Here is an 18,369-nt window from a genome sequence, read left to right as displayed (position 1 = left end):
GCTGGACCCCAGCAAGGAGAGTCAACCTCCTAGAAGTGCCTGGACAAGACTTTCATGGGAGAAGGTGACTGAAGAACTGGTGTCTCATGTAGGAGGCTTAGACTCAGCTGGATTTTTCAGACACCAGGGAAAAAAAAAAAAAAATCAATCAAACCAGAGAAAAACAGAGAAGATGCTTTAGCCAAAGTCTCAGGGGTCAAAAGAACTGCTGGGAAGTGAATGCAGCATCTGAGATGGAAAGGTAACAGAGCCAGAGATCTGTACTTCTGTCTGGTGTCTCTCTGCATCCTTGCAGCAGCATTCATCCTGTACCAGCTGGTGTTTTGTTAATTGTGTGTGCACAGGGAATGGTAGAAAAGATACGAACAGTGTGTAAACAGGGTGCAGCATAGTCACAAATGGGGAAATACAGAATCATCAACGTTATCGATTGCAAAAACCTGTTATTTGTTCAGGTGCAGGGTTTTCTTACTAGCCTCAGACAGGGGGAGAGGACAAATCAACTGGACTAACTCCAATTCTACGTGACGAGGTCATTTCTGATCACTTTTGAAGCCAGATTTGCCAAAGTATACAATACTGAGGATTACAAACTAATTTGTTTGGGTCTGGAGCAATGAGATCAGCTAAGGCTGCAAAAACAGCAGGCTCAGCCTCTAAGGAGCATCCTGTGTCAGTGCCTTAATACATGGATAGGAACATAAAACAGTGCTGATGAGCTTTACAGAGATCCACATCTAGGAAAGAGGTGATGGCTGTGATATAGGTGTTAGGGAAAATCAAATGAAAAAAAATGAAGGACCTTTTTCCCAAAAATAGACTAAATGCCAGAACCCAATAGAATGATACCCACAACTAGGATATAGTCAGATCACTAAAATCCTCCCCAGCAGAGCCTTATCTTATTGTCATGAAAGCCCAGGGATTGATTTGATGCAGTCAGTATGTAAATGGGAAGGAAATGGTTCTTCACCATACCATCTGTTCATCCCATCCCCATAGCCCTACTAGTTAACTCTCCTGTACTGGGTCTTCCTTTTGCTGATACCCATCAGAAATAAATACAAAGCTCTGCAGGGTCACCAGTTCCTCAGTCACTTCTTCTGAGGTTAGAGAAAACATCTGATGGTCCCTTTGGGGACAGGCAGAGCACTTGGTCCTCCCTGGGTGTTTGTCACATAGGAAACCTGCTGGGTTTGCTCGCAAGAGGCTCTGATACAGCTATCATTAGCTACTTCATTTCTGCAGAAGTAACCTTCAGGGAACAGCGCACCTCTCTTTGTGGGGAAGTTTCACATGGCTGATGCAGTATTTCCGTGCTCTCATAGGGAGTTTGCTAGTTGGTGGATAATTCTCCTCCAGGCTCTTCTGGCTGTGGGTGGTTTTCTTTCAGTCAGTGAGTGATCTGCCAGAGGTGTTAATCTTTCCTGAGCCTTGATTTTGATTTAAGGTAATTGCCAGGTCATGCTGCCAGTGGGTTTTGTTCTGGCAGAGATGTGAGTTGCTGAATTGCCCTGGTTCGTTCTCCCTTGCAGCATCCCTGTGGCTTTGTTTGCAGGGTATCCCATGGGAAAGGTAGCACAGGGATATGCTCAACAGTCATCTGAGCTTGGGTTTCATCCAAAAGATCTGTAGAAAGGGCGTGAGCACTGACAGCACTTACCTGGATTTGATCCAGGCAGGTTCAGTCTTCTCTGGTATAGCAATAGGCTGTATTTATGGGTAAAGAAGGAAAAGAAGTAACTGCAAAGTAACTTTAGCGTGGCTGGTTAGCTGAAAGCAAAACCATAGTGCAGTGCAAGCTTTGGACTTGAAAGCAGCAGATCCAGATTAGAACAGATATGAATTGAGCCTAATTAATCCTGCCTTTTTTCAGGGGGATGCTATGATGCTACAATGGGGACCTTTGTGCCCTTCTCTGAGCTGCAGCGTAGACATACCCTCACCTTCAGCCCCAGGAGCATTTAAATGATCAAGTCCTTGCCTGGGATCTAGAAGCAAAGGGGAAACAAGCAAATGACTGTCCAGCCACCAGCCTATATCTTTTTTCTCAGGAATGCTACCATGTTTTTCAAGTAGCTTGAATCTGGATTCAGTGCTTCTCCCCACCAAACTGGTCTCTGCTATGAGACCCCGTTCAGGTGAGGAATGTCTGTCAGTGAGAGAGCAGCACAATTTACCTCTGGTTTGTAATATGGAAAGATACAACAAGGTTTGATGCCTTGGCTCTTCAAGGTACAGAGATGGCCCATTGTCCCTTTCGTTTTGCTCTCTTGTTCATATGTTCTACCCTTTAAAATTATTTCTTCATTTCTGACTCATCACTTCCAAACAAACCTGATGGTGTTCTACATCACATGGCAGTGGAAGTGTTTTGTTTTAATTGAAGCTCCTGTTATAAAAGCTTTTCAATAAATCAACAAAACCTTGCAAATGATGAAGTGAACAGAGTAGCTGGTAGCACATTATGAATAAAATCCAGGGAGGATGTCCTCAATATCAGAAGAAAGGCTGATAGCAAGAGGTGTTATGTTTTGTTAGATGAGTTGATATGGCTGGAAAAAAAATCAACAAGCTTTCAGTTGCAAAGCACTTTTTCAGGTCTGAAGACTTCAGATTAAATTTCAGACACTTTATATTCTGGTACAGTAATATTTAAAGAAAAAAAAAACATAACGATTCCAATTAATTTAAATTCCCACTTAGAGAGGAGAGAATAGTTAACTTTGGGAACAATTTGCAGTATTTTTGCTGATGTATTACTTTGTAAATTGAGAGTCTCTCTGAGGCATTTATTGAGACCATTTGGTTTTCAGTCAGAAACCCATAAGAGGCAGAAACACAGAGAAAAAAACATGAATTCTGCAGATCTTCTAGGCCCATGTTCTGTGTGGCTTTGTGCTAGGCATATGCAGGAATACTGGGTCTGTCACAAGTAGGGCTGACCAGAAGCCAGATATTAAGTTTTGGGTTTTTTTCATTTTTCATTGGAATAAAAGCAAGACCTTAACATTTTCTCTAAATAAACAGAGATAGTGCTGCCCACCTCCCCACCTTCTTTCCAATACAAACCTAAACAGCAGTAAAATTGCCTTAAACACGTTTCAGTTTCAGCAATTAGCTGCAATTACAGTTGAGCCCTTCCAACTATTTGAAATCCAGGTCTGTATTTCCCAGACTGGGCAGTAATGAGAAGAAAGTCCGTTATTATGTTAGTAATTGTATCTAACTTTAATATATCTCTTCATATATTTAATCTTTTTGCAGTATGGCTTTTCCTATTATGAGGTTTCTGGGCTGGAAACCTTTGTTCCACCTCTTGTTCATCCACTGAGCAGCTCAATGACCCTGGGCAAGTGATATATGACCTTTCTGTGCCCTGTTTTTGGCATCTGTCAAAAGGGACAGCAGCGTGAATCCTGCTTTCTCCAATACAGGGAAAGAAGAGTGGTAGATTAGTACTGCATAGTATTATTGATGATTGATTTTCTGTTCCAAGTTAAATCAGGCTGAAGAGCAGGTCCAAGAGTCATTTGGCACTTTTCCCCATCCCAGAGAGCACCATTTCTGCATTCTGCCCCAAGCTCAAACCACCCCACTCTCATCTGGAGGCTTTGAACTATCTTTCCCTATTTATGCTCAGAAGTATATAACTTGTAGGAGATACTGCACTGAGCGAAGCAAAGGCTGCTTTCTTTGAGGAGTTTTTGTGGTTTTTTTTTTTTAATAATAATAATCTGTGATAAAATGCACAGACCATAATTCATCTGCACCACAGCAAAGTCTGAATCAATGGACAGCGCTGCTTACTGACATTTCATTAGGCCAATGCCATGACAAATATTGATGCAGTGGCCAGTAGAAGTTTGCCAGGACCAGTTGGAAACTGTCCTGTTGAGGGGGCACTGTCTCACAGTGAGCACTGGGCTGGGAGGCAATGGGAAGCTCCCTTCAGCTCCAGAGTCCTAGAGTTCCTAATGGAGATGTGCTGGCAGGACTGGTGGTGGCAACCTAGTCTTAGTGCACCAATTGGTGGTATGTGTCACCAGCTATTTATGTCAATGTGGAGTTCTAAAAGCCATGGGATGGATTTGTTGAGGTGAGTGGAGGCTGTGCTGGTAGTCTTCTCCACATCTAGTGAAAGATGTTAGGTCTACTGAGCTTGAGTTTTGAGCCTTCTGCAGGGCTTCTCTTTCCCAGGGGCTGGAAATCCACCATAGGCCCCATAAGTACCTCGGCCTCCCTTCTGCAAGTTAGAAATTCCAGCAAGAGTATTAGAAATCTCCTCCTCTCTCTGCCTTAGTACCAGGCAGAGATGTAGGAGAAATATCTCCCCTGTCCTTTCCTCTCTCTAATAACTGCTTCAGTAAGGAAGAGAAGGGGAAGGGTAAAGGGAAGGGGACATGGGTATGAGATACTCTCCATCAAGAGCACATCTGCAAGAAGGAGAGATTGGTAGAAGGAGGCAGAGAGCAGGAGGAATCGTCTAGTTTGCTCACCCACCAAATGACCAGCCCAGGCTAAACTTGTTTACATGGGAGAGTTGTTATGGAGTAAAGGAAGGCGTGAGTTTAAATCCCAAAGTGGATAAACTTAACCAGTGGGAAGGAACAAGTTTTCCCTTGAGGCACTACTCAATAATAGTTACACTGCAACAGTTATCCTAAAATCACTCTCTGCTCTGTTTCCCCATGTTTAACCATCTCTCTGTTGTATACAAAATCTAAATTAGCTCCTGATTCAACAAAGTATTTCAGCTCTCTTGTCCAATTTTGTTGTTGTATTGAGTTCAGTGTAGGATTTAGGGTCCTGAAAAGGAATTAGGAGGCTAAAGCTAGGCTTCGTTGTCCCCAGTTGTGACAGGAGCCTCATAGTAGGAACTCTGTCTCTTTAGATCGTGGTCACAGCTCAGTCTTCCGAGGCCACACAGATCAATACTCCTCTCTGCAGTGGGCTGATGCTAAACTAGGCCAACTGGTGATAGAGACCCTTTTTGAAAATATCATAAATTAATAAATAAAGTAGCCTTGCTGGTTTATTCTTTAAAATAACCTTGTTTTTATGTGGAAGGTTCATTTTGCTGTGTTTGATAGTATTGGAGAAATAGGTCTAAGTCTGACTGTTCTGCAACTTGCAGAGGCATCTGCTGTTTGATTAAAGCAAAGAAAACAGAAAATAGTGAGGGCAAAGCAGCAAAAGAAGTAATCAGCTTCAATTCTAGAGTCTTGTTTACAAATCACAGCAAAGCTCCCCACTTCTAAAGGTACACAGGGCCCTTCTTCAGCAGCCCTTTCCAGGCAGGAACACAGAGCCCAGCAGGCATAAGGTAGAACAGCTAAGCTTGCAGCAGCAGAAAATCCATGTGTTGTTTTCCCCAGGAATACAAAGAGAAGGAGGTGTCTGTAAGTGCTGAATGTATGGGCAGGAGGTGCTCAGGTCAGGGCAACTGACAGAACAGAAGAGCTCCTGGCTCAGGAGATTGAGCTTCTCTCAAAAAGTATTCATGTGGTTGGTTGTAAATGTGTGCAATCGTGCAAACAGAGTAGGAGGCTTTGGCATCTCATCTCAATCTGACTCCTTAGCTCAGCACATTCTTAGTTAAACATATAATCACACCCATTTGAAGAACCAGTGCCCATCACTCAAGCTGACCAATTTGGCTGATTCTTCCTTGCGAAGTCGGTGTCAATGCTACCCTCAGTCAAGGTCTGACTGATGCTTCAGGGCATCAGCAGAGGCTTTCATGTAGCATTGTACATCTGTTGTGGTGTCTCAGTGCAGCGGTGCCTTGGGCTCTTAATCTTGAGTTGAAATCCTAAGAACACCTATGTGTATTTTTGATGGCTTTTTTTAATGAACTGTCGCAGTTTTAGTAATAGACCAGAACAGTGGCCTCTCTCTGCTATCAGCCTTTGATCCTAGTCTCTCAGTTAGCAATGACAGAAGGTTTTGCAAATAGTTGCAGAAATGAGGGCAGTGTTATTATCCTCTCTTATACTGGGAGAGATGGAGACGTGAAGAGACAGTGTGATTTGCACAAGACCTTCTACTTGGCCAAAGGTCAGGCCGGCAGAATAATCCATTCTCCTGAATCCCAGCCTGGTGCTGTATGATTGGGGCCCTGATGCTCTCAGGATGTGATAAATGTGACTTGGATTTATGTGACAAATGTGACTTGGATCTCTGCCTGCTTCTCTTCTCTTTCTTCTTCAATCCAGGCATGTTTTGAAGTAAAAAAGAATGACTTCAGATCCATAGCAAGTACGAAGTAGATGGGGCAAACTCTCAACAACTCTCTTCTTAATATGCATGCGTGTTTGTAAATGCAGATCAGCCTAATTGGTTGCCAGCATGCACAGATGTCTCTCTGCAAGAGTAGTCAGGTGCCGTGTGAATTGATTGCAAACACAAAATGGAACCAGATTAAAATTTGACTTACAGTAACCAGTTTCTAAAACACAGAGCAGGCAGTAACGAGGTGATGGAAGTTCTGGGCTCTGTAAAATCAGTTACTGGCTGTTAGGTTCTTCTGAAGGGTCCCTCCCTACATGCTCCACTTTTTCTTTAGATGAGCAACTTGAAGGGCACAGTTCTTAATGAAGTCACGATGAAAGGATTAACCCCTTTCTTGCACATATAATAAAATGCCATTAAATTTCCCTTAAAAGAGATTCTTCTCCTTTCCTTGAAGTGAAATCACTTTGTTAGTTGGATTGGAAATCTTCACATCTCTTACAAGTCAATTCTATAATCATTTAGGAGGAAACTACATGAATACAGTTTCTCCAAAGCAAAATTAAAATGGGCTTGGTAGCAGGCTTTTGCATGCTACTGTGTCTGTGAAGTCAGGATCAATGGAAATTTGCAGAAAGGCTATTATTTACTGTTTCTTTCAAGCAGCCAGCAGACTAACCTACGAAAATCTTCTTTTCCTCCAAAATCCAGCAAAGAAAGACTCTTTAGTTAAACGCTCCTATCCCAGAGATTAACTAATTGCTCAGCAGTCAGTCATTTTCACTGCACAGCCAAGGACAGTGATTCCTTTCGCACACACAGATGAAGTGATGGTTTAACACAAAACAGTTCCTAGGACGGGAGGATTAAGGAGAATTTACTGGAGAGCAATTAAAACAGTTGTTAGAGCAATTTGTTTTTGAGGCTCAATTTCACATCAAAGTAAAGCTATCTGAGGAGTGTACAGAGCAGAAGAACAATAAAGCCATCATTTCAGGCCATCTATTCTGCATCCTCAGAGTGCAAATTAATAAGGTGAACTAAGAGGATGTGGAGATTTGAAGGAGTAAATTAGGTGAAGCAGCCTAAATGCAGTTTGCATTTGGAAGGAGGTGCTCTGGCTTCAATCTCTGTTGGCTCTCACTTTTTGTGGCTTCAGCTGCCCTCTATTTCTGCCAGGTTTCTTGTCACTGTCATATTCGGCAGTTTCTGACCGTGCTTCTCCGTTCCAGAGACTCCTGCCAGCACAGAGCACTGCAGTCAGAGGCTCCTCTCATGCATGAGCCATACCACAGAGCTGTTAATAGAAGCTGGGTCAGAGCCAGTGCTCCTTGCTGCTCCTTTGCTGGTGTTTGCTGGTCTTGCTGGCTTGGTCTTCCCATTATAGCTGTCTGCTCCAAGCTCCTTGCCATGCCTTGACCTAGAAGGAGGCATCGCTCCAAGCTCTCCCTTGGGATCAAGAGCTGGAATTGCATCTTGTGAGTGATGCTGCCATTGCCCTCTCTGTTTTGGAAGGGCAATAAACCTGCAATGAAACAGGTTTTCAAGGCAAGGAACCAGTCCAGACACAGTAAGACCATCCACGGTGGCATGGCAGCAGCTTCTATCATCCATCCCAAAGGAAGATTCACCTTAATATCGACTGTTCGGGTTTCTCTGGCTCACAACAAGAGTCACAGGCTGGACCATTACCTGAAGGACAAATACAGGTGGCTCATGGCTCTTCTATCAGACAGAACTGCAGCTCTGCTAGTCCAGCCCCCGGGACTCCTAATTACAAACACAAGGGATTGTGTGAAGTGATTTCCTATGCATTTATTTCTGTCCATTCTTTCAATAGTTTAACTTTTTAAATGTAAGCACATCTTTATTCATGTAAATTAAAAGGAAGACTTGTTAGCATCATAACAGTTCAATTAAAAAAAATAATATCTGAAAAAATAAGATTTAAAAACATTTTAACATATGAATATTAACAGTGAATTATGTTCTTCGTGACCTGCCTAGATTTAAAAACTACTTCAGTTTTGGACCAAGCCTGTTTACCAAAGGTTACATGTGAGAAATTTGACTTCACTGGCATAGTTTTCAGAATATCAAAAAGGAGGGTACCCCGATATGCCCTGTTTTGACAACTGAAGGCTCCTGGAGAAGTCTAGTCCTCAAGAACTGAGGGATGAAGCACCCTAGACTGAACTGAGCACATCAAAGCAATGGCCTGGAAGGGGTTTGCTGGTGATGACAGCCCTGAGCAGTGCACAGTGCCAATGGTGGGAGAGATCTGAACAGGATCTGTCCTGCAATATCTGAAGTAGGATGAGATTTGCAATACCAAATAATAGAATCATAGAATAGCTTGGGTTGGAAGGGACCATCAAAGCTCATCCAGTGCCACCCCAGCCAGATCAGGTTGCTCAGAGCCCCATCCAGCCTGGCCTGGGATGTCTCCAGGGATGGGGCATTCACCACCTCTCTGGCCAACCTGGGACCGTGTTTCACCACCCTTGTTGTAAAACATTTCTTCTTCATGTCCAGCCCGAATCTCCCGTCTAAACTAAAAGTTTAAAACCGTCATCCCTTGTTCTATCACAACAGTCCCTGCTAAGAAGTCTGTCTCTATCTTTCTTATCAGCCCCTTTTAAGCACTGAAAGGCCACAATAAGGTCTCCCTGGAGCATTCTCTTCTCCAGACTGAACAACCCCAACTCTCTCAGCCTGTCCTCCCAGCAGAGCTGTTCCAGCTTTGGATCATTTCTGTGGCTTCCCTGACCCCTCTCCAACAGGTCCATGTCTGTCCTGTGCTGAGGGCTCCAGAGCTGGATGCAGGACCCCAGGTGGGGTCTCACCAGAGGAGAGGGGCAAAAGGGTGTTTGTATGGAAGCAGCCACAGCCGTCCCAGGTGGGAGCTGCAGGGAGGCTGGCTCGGTTCCCAGAAAAAGCTGGAGGATTTTCCAGGGGAGCATGGTAGGAACAGGGAGACTTTGCCTTCCCTATTGGTGCTTCATCTGATTGCTCTGTGCAGGCAAAATGTCTGTTTTTTTCACAAGCTTACACTTGGACCCACCAGTCTGGCATGGTCTTCTGTGCAGTTGTCAGTCATCCTCCCTCTGCAGCTTTTAAAATAATGGTATTTATCTGAAAGGAGTGGCTGTTCTCTGGGTCTGTGTGGGGAATGCATCCCAGCAGGGAACTGGTAATACCCCAGGATGCTGGGGGAAATAAAAATAGCATCAGCTGAAGGGTATAATACACACACATACACAGAAAAAAAAGCTTTATAGGGATGCTTTTTACACAATCTGCACCAAACCCTGACATTTGCACTGCTAGAGGCAGGGATTTGGATACTTCTTACCTATCATCACATGGAGGATGTCTGCATCCAAGTGACATGCACAAAGCTGCCTATATAGACACAGGAGACAAACAGGCATTGCAGGGTATGGCTTGTCTGACCTGTTTTAACACTGAGCTGCAGGTGAAATGACTCATGGTCTCCAAGTATCTTTTTCTCTTCTTCCACTGTGCAGGGCTCCTGGAGAATGAGTTCAGATGCAGACACCGTCTTTGTAGGTGAACCCTGTTCTGAGTGTCTGGGCTCTGGAAACTGAGTATATTTTGTAGTTTGTTATTAGGAGCAGGAAAATAGCATACTTGTCTGAGCACAGCATGGGTTGGGGTATCCTGTGTTGGGTCTGAAACAAATTTGCCTTCTTCAATAGCATATGAAAAATGGCAGCTTACTTTTCTACAGTGCACTCTGAGATGTGAAAATTAATAGCATTTTTTGCAAACATCTCTACAAAGCTTTCTTTTATGTTGTTCAGCCTAGGCATGAATTAAGCTTTCCTTATTATTTTCAGTTGTATTTGTTGGGGTGGTTTTAGCATCACTTATGAAGAAAATGAGGTATATGTCATTGCAGTATTTGTCTGTTATTGGTTATATCATCAAAAATTTTAAAATCCATTTTCCAGTTTCATTTGAATCATTTCAAACCAAGGAGGCAATGGAAGAGAGCTCTCCTATTTCCAGAAAAGAACTTATATAAAAGGGTGTCAAGACTAACACAACTTGTTAGGTCACAGACCCTTTTTATGGGAATTAGACATTCCAGTAGCATATGGACCAGATCAGATCCTTCTGGTGGGATCTGGAAGCTGGTAAAGGAGCAGCTCTGTGGGTCTCACCTTTGGTTTGGTCCAAGGGATGGTGCATTCCCCTAACACACTGCCTCCATCACTGCAGCCAGCTTGCAAAGTTCCTACTCAACTCGTTCCGCTCATCCCACTGGCCCCATCTGCAGCATTTTCCAGTACAACTAGGGGTCTGCTCTGTGCTGTCAGATGGGTCACTGGCACGATCCAGGTTAAAAATAGACCTATTTATTTCTTCAGATTTATTAACCTGGATCATTTCACTGATCTGATTTTCAGGGCTGCTAAGGAGTGGAACAGTGAGTTCTTCAGGGCCACAATAAGGTGCCTTCTGGAACATTCTTGTATTAAATGGGACCAAAAATACAGAGATAAGGACAAATACATTAGATTGTGAGTAACCAGATGCGAGGAAGATGGGCTTCTACAAGACATTAATACAAACAAGAAAGTTCCCTCTGGAACCAATTTTTGAGAGGTGTCCAACACCCACATCAGCCTAGCCTATGCATTAATGATTGTGACCTGTCGGTTACTTATTGCAGCCTAAATCCAGCCACATGTCAGGCTCCTCCTTCTCTTCTACATGGCTGTATGTAGCTGTGTGGGCTGAAATGTTGTGTTTGCTTTCTGTTCCAGTTTTTGGCACTGCATAAACACATGGTTAGCTGAATCAAGCCATTTCTCCTAGGACAGGGTCTTCCCTTGCTGCAGGACTCCAGCATCCCTCACCCATCAGCCACATTTGTTGGATGCCTCAGATTGGGCACCCAGAATTCATTAGTCACTAAAAATCTTTACCTTGATGGCCTGGTGTGGCTTTTCCCCTCTCTCACTCAGTGCACATCCACTGTATTCATCACCATGACAACTGTGTGCCCTTTCGCTGTACTGTTATATTTTCTGTGAATTTCTGTGGTGAGGGACAGGCACGTATTAAACTGCAATAGCAGCAGCATGGGATGTTCTAGGAATGGGACAGGATGATCTCTGGTCAAATATTTGCCACTTTTATGAACTTACTGTAATTCTTCAAGACTTCTACCAGTTCTTTAATCCATCCATGTACCTTCCTTGGAGTCTGTTATTAAGGGGTCTTTGCAAAGGGAGCAAGATCACAGAGGAATGATTTTCACAGTACCTGTACAAAAAATACAGCAGACAAGGAGTACATTTCAAATTATCTGAAAAGACTAGAGCTTTACTGATTGATTTGGCAGTATATGAAAGAACTTGCCTGAGTCTCAGCCTTGGTCTGGCTACCCAGCCTCTCATTGCTGCTGCCTGTGTCTGCACTTTGCTTTGGGTTCAGTTATACAAGTTGGCACCTTCACAGGAGCTGCTCCAGCTGTAATATTCCAGGTACTAGTTATGTTCGGGTTCTTTTGTGTAAGTGACAATGGGATGAGTTTGCATTGTGGCCAGTTACCTCTTGGTGCAGTGCTATGCTGGTTTGACTGAAAATGAGTTGTTTTTCCTCATGCTGTTAAAACCTTCCTTTTTCATAGCTAGCGTGGTCATTATTTGGACTTAGTTTGAGTACCAGAAGATAATACCCTGAGACAGAGTTAATGTTTTTAGTCACTCTGTTCTGAGAGCCGAAGACATTCTGAGTGCTCTGCCCACAGGTGTGAGGCATCGAGGAAGTGGAGCACAGATGGGGCAGAACTTGACTGACATCCAGACTGATCAATAAGAGTGTTCCATCCCATTAGCATCATGTTTCAGATATAAGGAGAGTCAGGATCTTCCGGGCTCTCTCTCTCACTTCTTTGCTTTCTTTGCTCTTTTTGTCAGAGCCGGAGAAGTTCTTTTCGAGACATAAATGTCTCGAACCTTTTGCCATCCTGCCATTTTGCAGAGGCCTCTGGGCCTTTCTGCCTTTTTCATTTTTTCTCTCTCTGGGATCGACTGTTGGGACCAGGAGCTGTTTCCTGGGACTGGCTGCTTGGTGTGGACCGAGTTTGTGAGGAATTGCATTGAGTATCTTTTATTTTATATTCTATTTCTACTTTATATATATATTTACTAGTAGTGTTTTAGTATTTTGTTATTTTATTAAACTGTGTTTACTTCAATCCAAGTTTCTCCCTTCCCTTTCAATTCTCTTCCCTATTTGGAGGCTAGGAATGGGGGTCAGTGAGCGGCTATCATGGTTGTATTGCTAGCTCGGGTTAAACCACGACACATGGAGAGGAAAATGATGTTAGGGTTAAGATTAAATGGAGAATCCCAGGTTGCTGTTGTCTCCTCTGTGCCTGCCTTGTAAGATAACCCCGATACTTCAATTCCCTGGGCTGGCCATCCATTAACTTCTACTTAACCTTTCCCAGCTCAATAATTAACATCACCTCCATTCCCCCTCCTTCCCAAAATAAATACATTAAAAGCAAGAAAACCAAGAACCTGGTCTCATGAGACAGGATTTGTGTCACATGGGGCAGTCTTTCACAATCCCATCCATAAAGGAGATGAAGTCCTACACTGAATCTCCATCATATTAATGAGTTTAGCACTTGCCGTGAGCTGGGGCTATGGCTCTTCTTGAGATGTGCTATACACACAGTTAATTCAGTTTCTTCCTATTAACTCCTTTGGGGTTTGTGTCTATTCCTGGGACATATGTTTGGACAGGGCTCTGTGTAACCTCTCTGAAAAAGGTCAGGTACAACTGAAAAAGCTCATCCAATTTAAGATTTCAAAATAAACCTCTCTCAGTTTGCTGAGGAATGTCAGATTGTATGAGGTGTTTTTCTGTTCTTATTTATAGGGAAAAACATCCAGTAACAGTTATTAGACAATAATAGAATTAAGTCTCCATGTAAACAGATTTTATCCTGATCTGTGTTAGGTTAAACTACAGTGGAAATGGATTAAATCCAACCACCCGAAAACATTCCTAATATAGAGAAATTTGGTAATGCAGAACGTTACTGCTAGAATTCACATCTAATTTTTTTCCCCAGTTCTTTGTTTGCATAAGTGGATCTTTCTTTTACTTGCACATATTCTAAGGATATCGAATAGTCCTGACTAAGACTTGATCCCTGCTATGCTAGGTTTAGAGCTTTCTTAATTGAGTGTGGATGTCCTGAAGAGGGGACAGTCTCCATGGGGTGACACAGGCGTGAAATAGTTTCCTCGTGGTGACAGTGGGTGATGGAGGACCAAGATCACAGTCCTAGTCTATGGACATTTTCCGTACTAATTCAGAGTGCAGCAGGCTTGCTTCTTTGAAGGAGCTACCCATAATTGTTCTGTGGTGTAGCACTTTCTGTCCCAAGAGAAGAAAGCAGAAAGGATGTATTGAAGAGCTCTGCCAGGCTCATGCCTGTGTCCTAGATGTGGCCAAAGGAGCATCTCCTTCTGGGAAGCAGGGCTTTGAGGGAGTGTCTTTCCACTGCATGGGCATAAAGTGAGAGAAAGCCCATGACTGGAAGTGGTTACTGAGTCCTTGGTCTCACTTGGCCAGAGCAGATTTGCACTGTGAGTCTGATGGTTTTTCCCCACAGCAGGGACGAGTTCAGGTTCCCCAAGTGATGGCCTTGTGATGAGGCACAGCAGCACTTGGGCTCAGCTGGGTTTGGCTCCTCCAAGTGATGTCTGGCCAAGTGGTTCTGTGGCAAAAAAAAAAAACCCAAATGATTTCCTGGCTTTCAGAAGGGCCCACTTCAGGAGTGTGAAGTACAGATGGTGTCAAATTAGCAAAGTCTTGGCTTTTCTTCTGCAGAAGGCAACAGCAGACACAGGTAATTACATTCTGTGCAGGGAGATAACCTCTGGAGAAGTTTTGAACTGAGAAAAGGGAGAAATGAAAAAACAAGAGTAGGGTGGTGGAAGAAGAGAGAGATGAGGGTAGTTTTCAAAAAAGCTCAGGCGTTTGGAAGGGAAGTAAAAAGCTGGTGCTGGGGTCTTTGTTGTTATCACTCTGATCTTTATAAACAGCTGGTGGGACAGCAGTTGTCAAAGTTACCTTGTACCTCTCCCGACCACACATTTGGTGCTGTACTGGACACGGGAGCACTGCCAGCCCCTGCCCGGGAAATGTTGGATAGAGGATGTTTTCCCAGCCTTGACGTTTTCAAGGACAGAGCCACTCCGGCCTGGCACAGCACGGGGCAGAGCAGCACAGCCAGAGAGAACAGTGGAGCAACCATCCACCTTCTCTGAGACACATCCTGGGGACAGCTGGTTGCTTTCAGCATTGCATCATCTGCCAGAGCTGCCACACTGCCCTTCAGGGAAAGAAAGGCACAAACAAAACAGTATAACACACCTCCCAAGTCTTCATTTAGCAAGCATGGCGTCAATTAAATGTAATTACTTAATTTTGAATCAAGGGCGACTTCTCTTGCATTTATTTGCTGTCCCCAGTGGCTTGTCTGAGAGAGAGAGTTGTTCCATGAGAGTAGGTGCTAATGATGGGGAGCTTCCAAATGAGTGTATATGTTGCTGCATCTAGGTCAGAGGAACCAGATGAAAGTATCTTCCATACTTCTCTCTTTTTTTTTTTTTTCTTTTTTAAACTGGGCTTTTAATAAACACATTAACTTTCCAGATTATTATAAGCAGCTGCATCTATCAGCAGCACACAAGGATGTATTTACTGCATTTGAAAGCTCTCTAATGAAGCTTTGAAGTCCAGCTCAACCCCAGATTCATGCAGGGAAGGAGCTGTAGCCATTCTGGCATTCCTCTGCTGACTTCTGAAGATGTGAGACTTGAAAGCAACTATTTCATTGCAAATACGGACGGGGTGAGAAGCCTTTTTATAAAAAATAAATAGATACTGAAATATGGATACTCAAACGGATGCTTCAAAACCTACATCTGACTGTCACAGCATTTTGTTTGTGTTTGTAGGGGCTTTCTTTTACTTTTCTTACCAACGCTATCCCTACACAGTCCATCTTTGCATTTAATCATCTGCTGCTTTTCACTTTAGTATCGTTGTTCAAAGAATCTGAGGTTCCTTATCCTTCCTCAGTCCCACATCCAAGAAAATGGGATGAACCTAAAAAGAAAGAAATAAATAAAAGATATTTCATATTAGTAACATGCATAAAATCAAAAGAAAGATTTTTACTGTTTGAATATTTCCACAGCTTGAGGCTCAAATTCCTTTTTCTACAGAGACCTGAGAGATACTGCAGGGTGAAATAACTGCAGCATTAAATGGCATGACATCACAAAATGGTGAATATTGCTGGGTTTTATGATTGCACACTGCTGTTATCGTCCTTCTCCATGGTGCTCCCAGTACATGCACACATATTAGAGATATAAACTCTCCAGGAAATGCTTGTGTTGCTGCTTGAAGCCACACAACTCGGCACATGGGGAACCTAATTGCACCCTCCAGCCACTGTTCAAGAGCTAGCAATAAGCAGAGCTAAAAAGTATTGGGCAGATTTGGATTTTCCAGTCTCTGGAAGGGTGTGTGTATTGACTTAAACTTGCAGCCATGTAGTCTCCACTGAATTTTTGTTTCCTTTTGATCTGTACTAGTGATGGAGCAGGTGTGAGTGGGACTAATGGGCAGGTAAGTGTCACAGTATTTGAGTTCTTACTCACATTCTTTCTTCTCTTTATTCAGTCTTTTTCCTTATCTTGGTGTTGGGATATATTTAATTCTTCAAGGCTCTAACTTTTTCATCAAAAATAAAAGTGAAACCCACTTTCAATCTATGCTTCTAAGCAAGTATGTCCGTGGATATATATGTATTCCAACTACACAGTGGCTTATACCTGAGGTTAGAATGTTTTAATCAGCTCCATATAAATTTACTACAATAAATTTAGATAGAAAAGAAGGAGAAATGGTTGTTCTCTTAAGGGGGCTGTGTGCTTCCCCCATCTCCCAGCAACATGTGATGTCCTTTGGGTACTGACTCTGTTGTGGTTATATCCCATATAGATAATTTTCCGGAAAATCAGCGATGTCAAGAAGGAAGAAGAGGAGCGCTTGCGCCAGAAGAATGAGGTGACGCTGAGCATCCCTGTGGACCACCCCGTGAGGAAACTCTTCCAGAAATTCAAGCAGCAAAAGGAGATGCGTAATCAAGGCTCAACCCACATCGACCCAGAAAGGAACCAGCTTCAAGTGGAAAGCCGGAGCGTGCAGAATGGGGCCTCCATCACAGGCACCAGCGTGGTCACCGTGTCTCAAATCACCCCCATCCAGACATCCCTGGCTTACATGAAAACCAGTGAGGCTGTGAAGCAGAACAACAGGGACGCGATGGAGCTCAAGCCAAATGGAAATGGAGACCAAAAATGTCTGAAAGTAAACAGTCCCATTCGGATGAAAAATGGGAATGGGAAAGGGTGGCTACGACTGAAGAACACAATGGGGACCCACGAGGAGAAGAAGGAGGACTGGAACAACGTCACGAAGGCTGAGTCCATGGGGTTGCTGTCTGATGACCCCAAGTGCAATGACTCGGAGAATGGTGTAAATAAAAACCCACTGAGGAAAACAGACTCCTGTGACAGTGGAATAACAAAAAGTGACCTTCGCTTGGATAAAGCTGGTGAGACTCGCAGCCCCCTAGAGCACAGCCCCATTCAGGCTGATGCTCGGCATCCTTTCTACCCTATTCCTGAGCAGGCCTTACAAACCACGCTGCAGGAAGTCAAGCACGAACTCAAAGAAGATATCCAGCTGCTAAGCAGTAGGATGACTGCCCTTGAGAAGCAGGTGGCAGAAATTTTAAAAATATTGTCCGAAAAAAACGTACCCCAGATCGCTTCCCCCAAGTCTCATTTATCACCCCAGCAGCGCCCCCAGATACCCTGTCAAGATATTTTTAGTGTTTCAAGGCCTGCATCACCTGAATCAGAAAAAGATGAAATCCACTTTTAGCATATACCTATGTGTATATATGTATACAGTATATATGCAGAGGTGTATATATACCTTTATACATATATATGTGAGTGTGTATACGGTAAATATATATACATATATATTTTCACTTGCATCCAATATGACTTGAACACACCAAGGATTTTGATATGTAAATATTGCATGTCCAGCTGGATTCTGGCCTGCCAAAGAAAACAATTATTAACATAGATATTGCTTGTATAATATGCAGTTGACTGCATGCACACTTTACATTTATTTATAATCTCTATTATGTAATAAAAGAATGACTTTTGTTTAACAAAGGCAATGTACTATTTAAAGAATCAGGGTCTAACCTGCCAATATTGCCATGACAGTTTTGATCTCAGGCTGGGTAAATTGAGCTTTTATTTCCTCACTGTCTTTTCTGCCAAGTTAAACAGTAGATTAACATGATGTGGAGGACACATTCAGACTCCAATTAGTACTGTTTCCTGGTGTCATTCCATTACAATATTCTGTATATTTGGTGATGAATTCCCCTACTCCTCCTAAAAGGAGGGCTCAGCTCAGTGGCCAAGGAAGGGCACTATGTCTGGTGCTGGAGTGGATCACTGGCATTTATTCATGTGGGTGTACTGCATGCACTGCCTTTTATTTCAAGTATCCTTCTGCTCTTTTAACATCGTAAGTAAGAAATAATAATGAAGATTTACGTAACAAAATGAAACTAACAGAAACTCTCTCAGCTGCACTCCCTGTGTGTTTGAGGGTAACTTCTTTCTTGAAAGCCTCCTTTTACTGATGTCATTTTTACTGAGTTGTTAGAGTAACATTATGTAGATTCTCTTTGCAGCACTTAGTGATGGTGTCCGGTTCTGTCAGTATCTTCATTAGCATGTCCCGTTTTTGCAGGGTTGAGGCTGCTCTCCCCGCCTCATTGCTCTTGACAGAAAGACTTTGTACAAGGTCTGGGCAAGGAAGAGGACAATCGTAGTTCGGCTTCTCAGGAGCCATCTGAGCAGGTTTGAAAGCATGAAGTCAAAAGGCTGCAGTTGATTCCCTTCTTCTTTCTTCTGAGGGTGTCCATCCATCTGCACCTGCATTTGAGAAAGATAGAAAATAACC

The 18,369-nt window shown here is 43.2% G+C and overlaps 1 protein-coding gene across 1 annotated transcript in view; it reads left to right on the top strand.

Moving 5' to 3' along the window:
• Positions 1-17,256, top strand: part of KCNH5 (potassium voltage-gated channel subfamily H member 5) — a gene marked incomplete at its 3' end in the record, with an annotated part of 156,653 nt that extends 139,397 nt beyond the window's left edge. Inside the window, exon 11 of the mRNA XM_080344898.1 lies at positions 16,309-17,256. Within this exon, the coding sequence (XP_080201024.1) occupies positions 16,309-17,256 (948 nt within the window). The remainder of the gene's footprint in view (positions 1-16,308) is intronic.
• Between the last annotated feature and the right edge of the window lie 1,113 nt (positions 17,257-18,369).

This window comes from Nesoenas mayeri (assembly GCF_963082525.1).
Source record: "Nesoenas mayeri genome assembly, chromosome: 5".
NCBI lineage: Eukaryota > Metazoa > Chordata > Aves > Columbiformes > Columbidae > Nesoenas > Nesoenas mayeri.
This window is presented reverse-complemented; position numbering and strand designations above follow the sequence as displayed.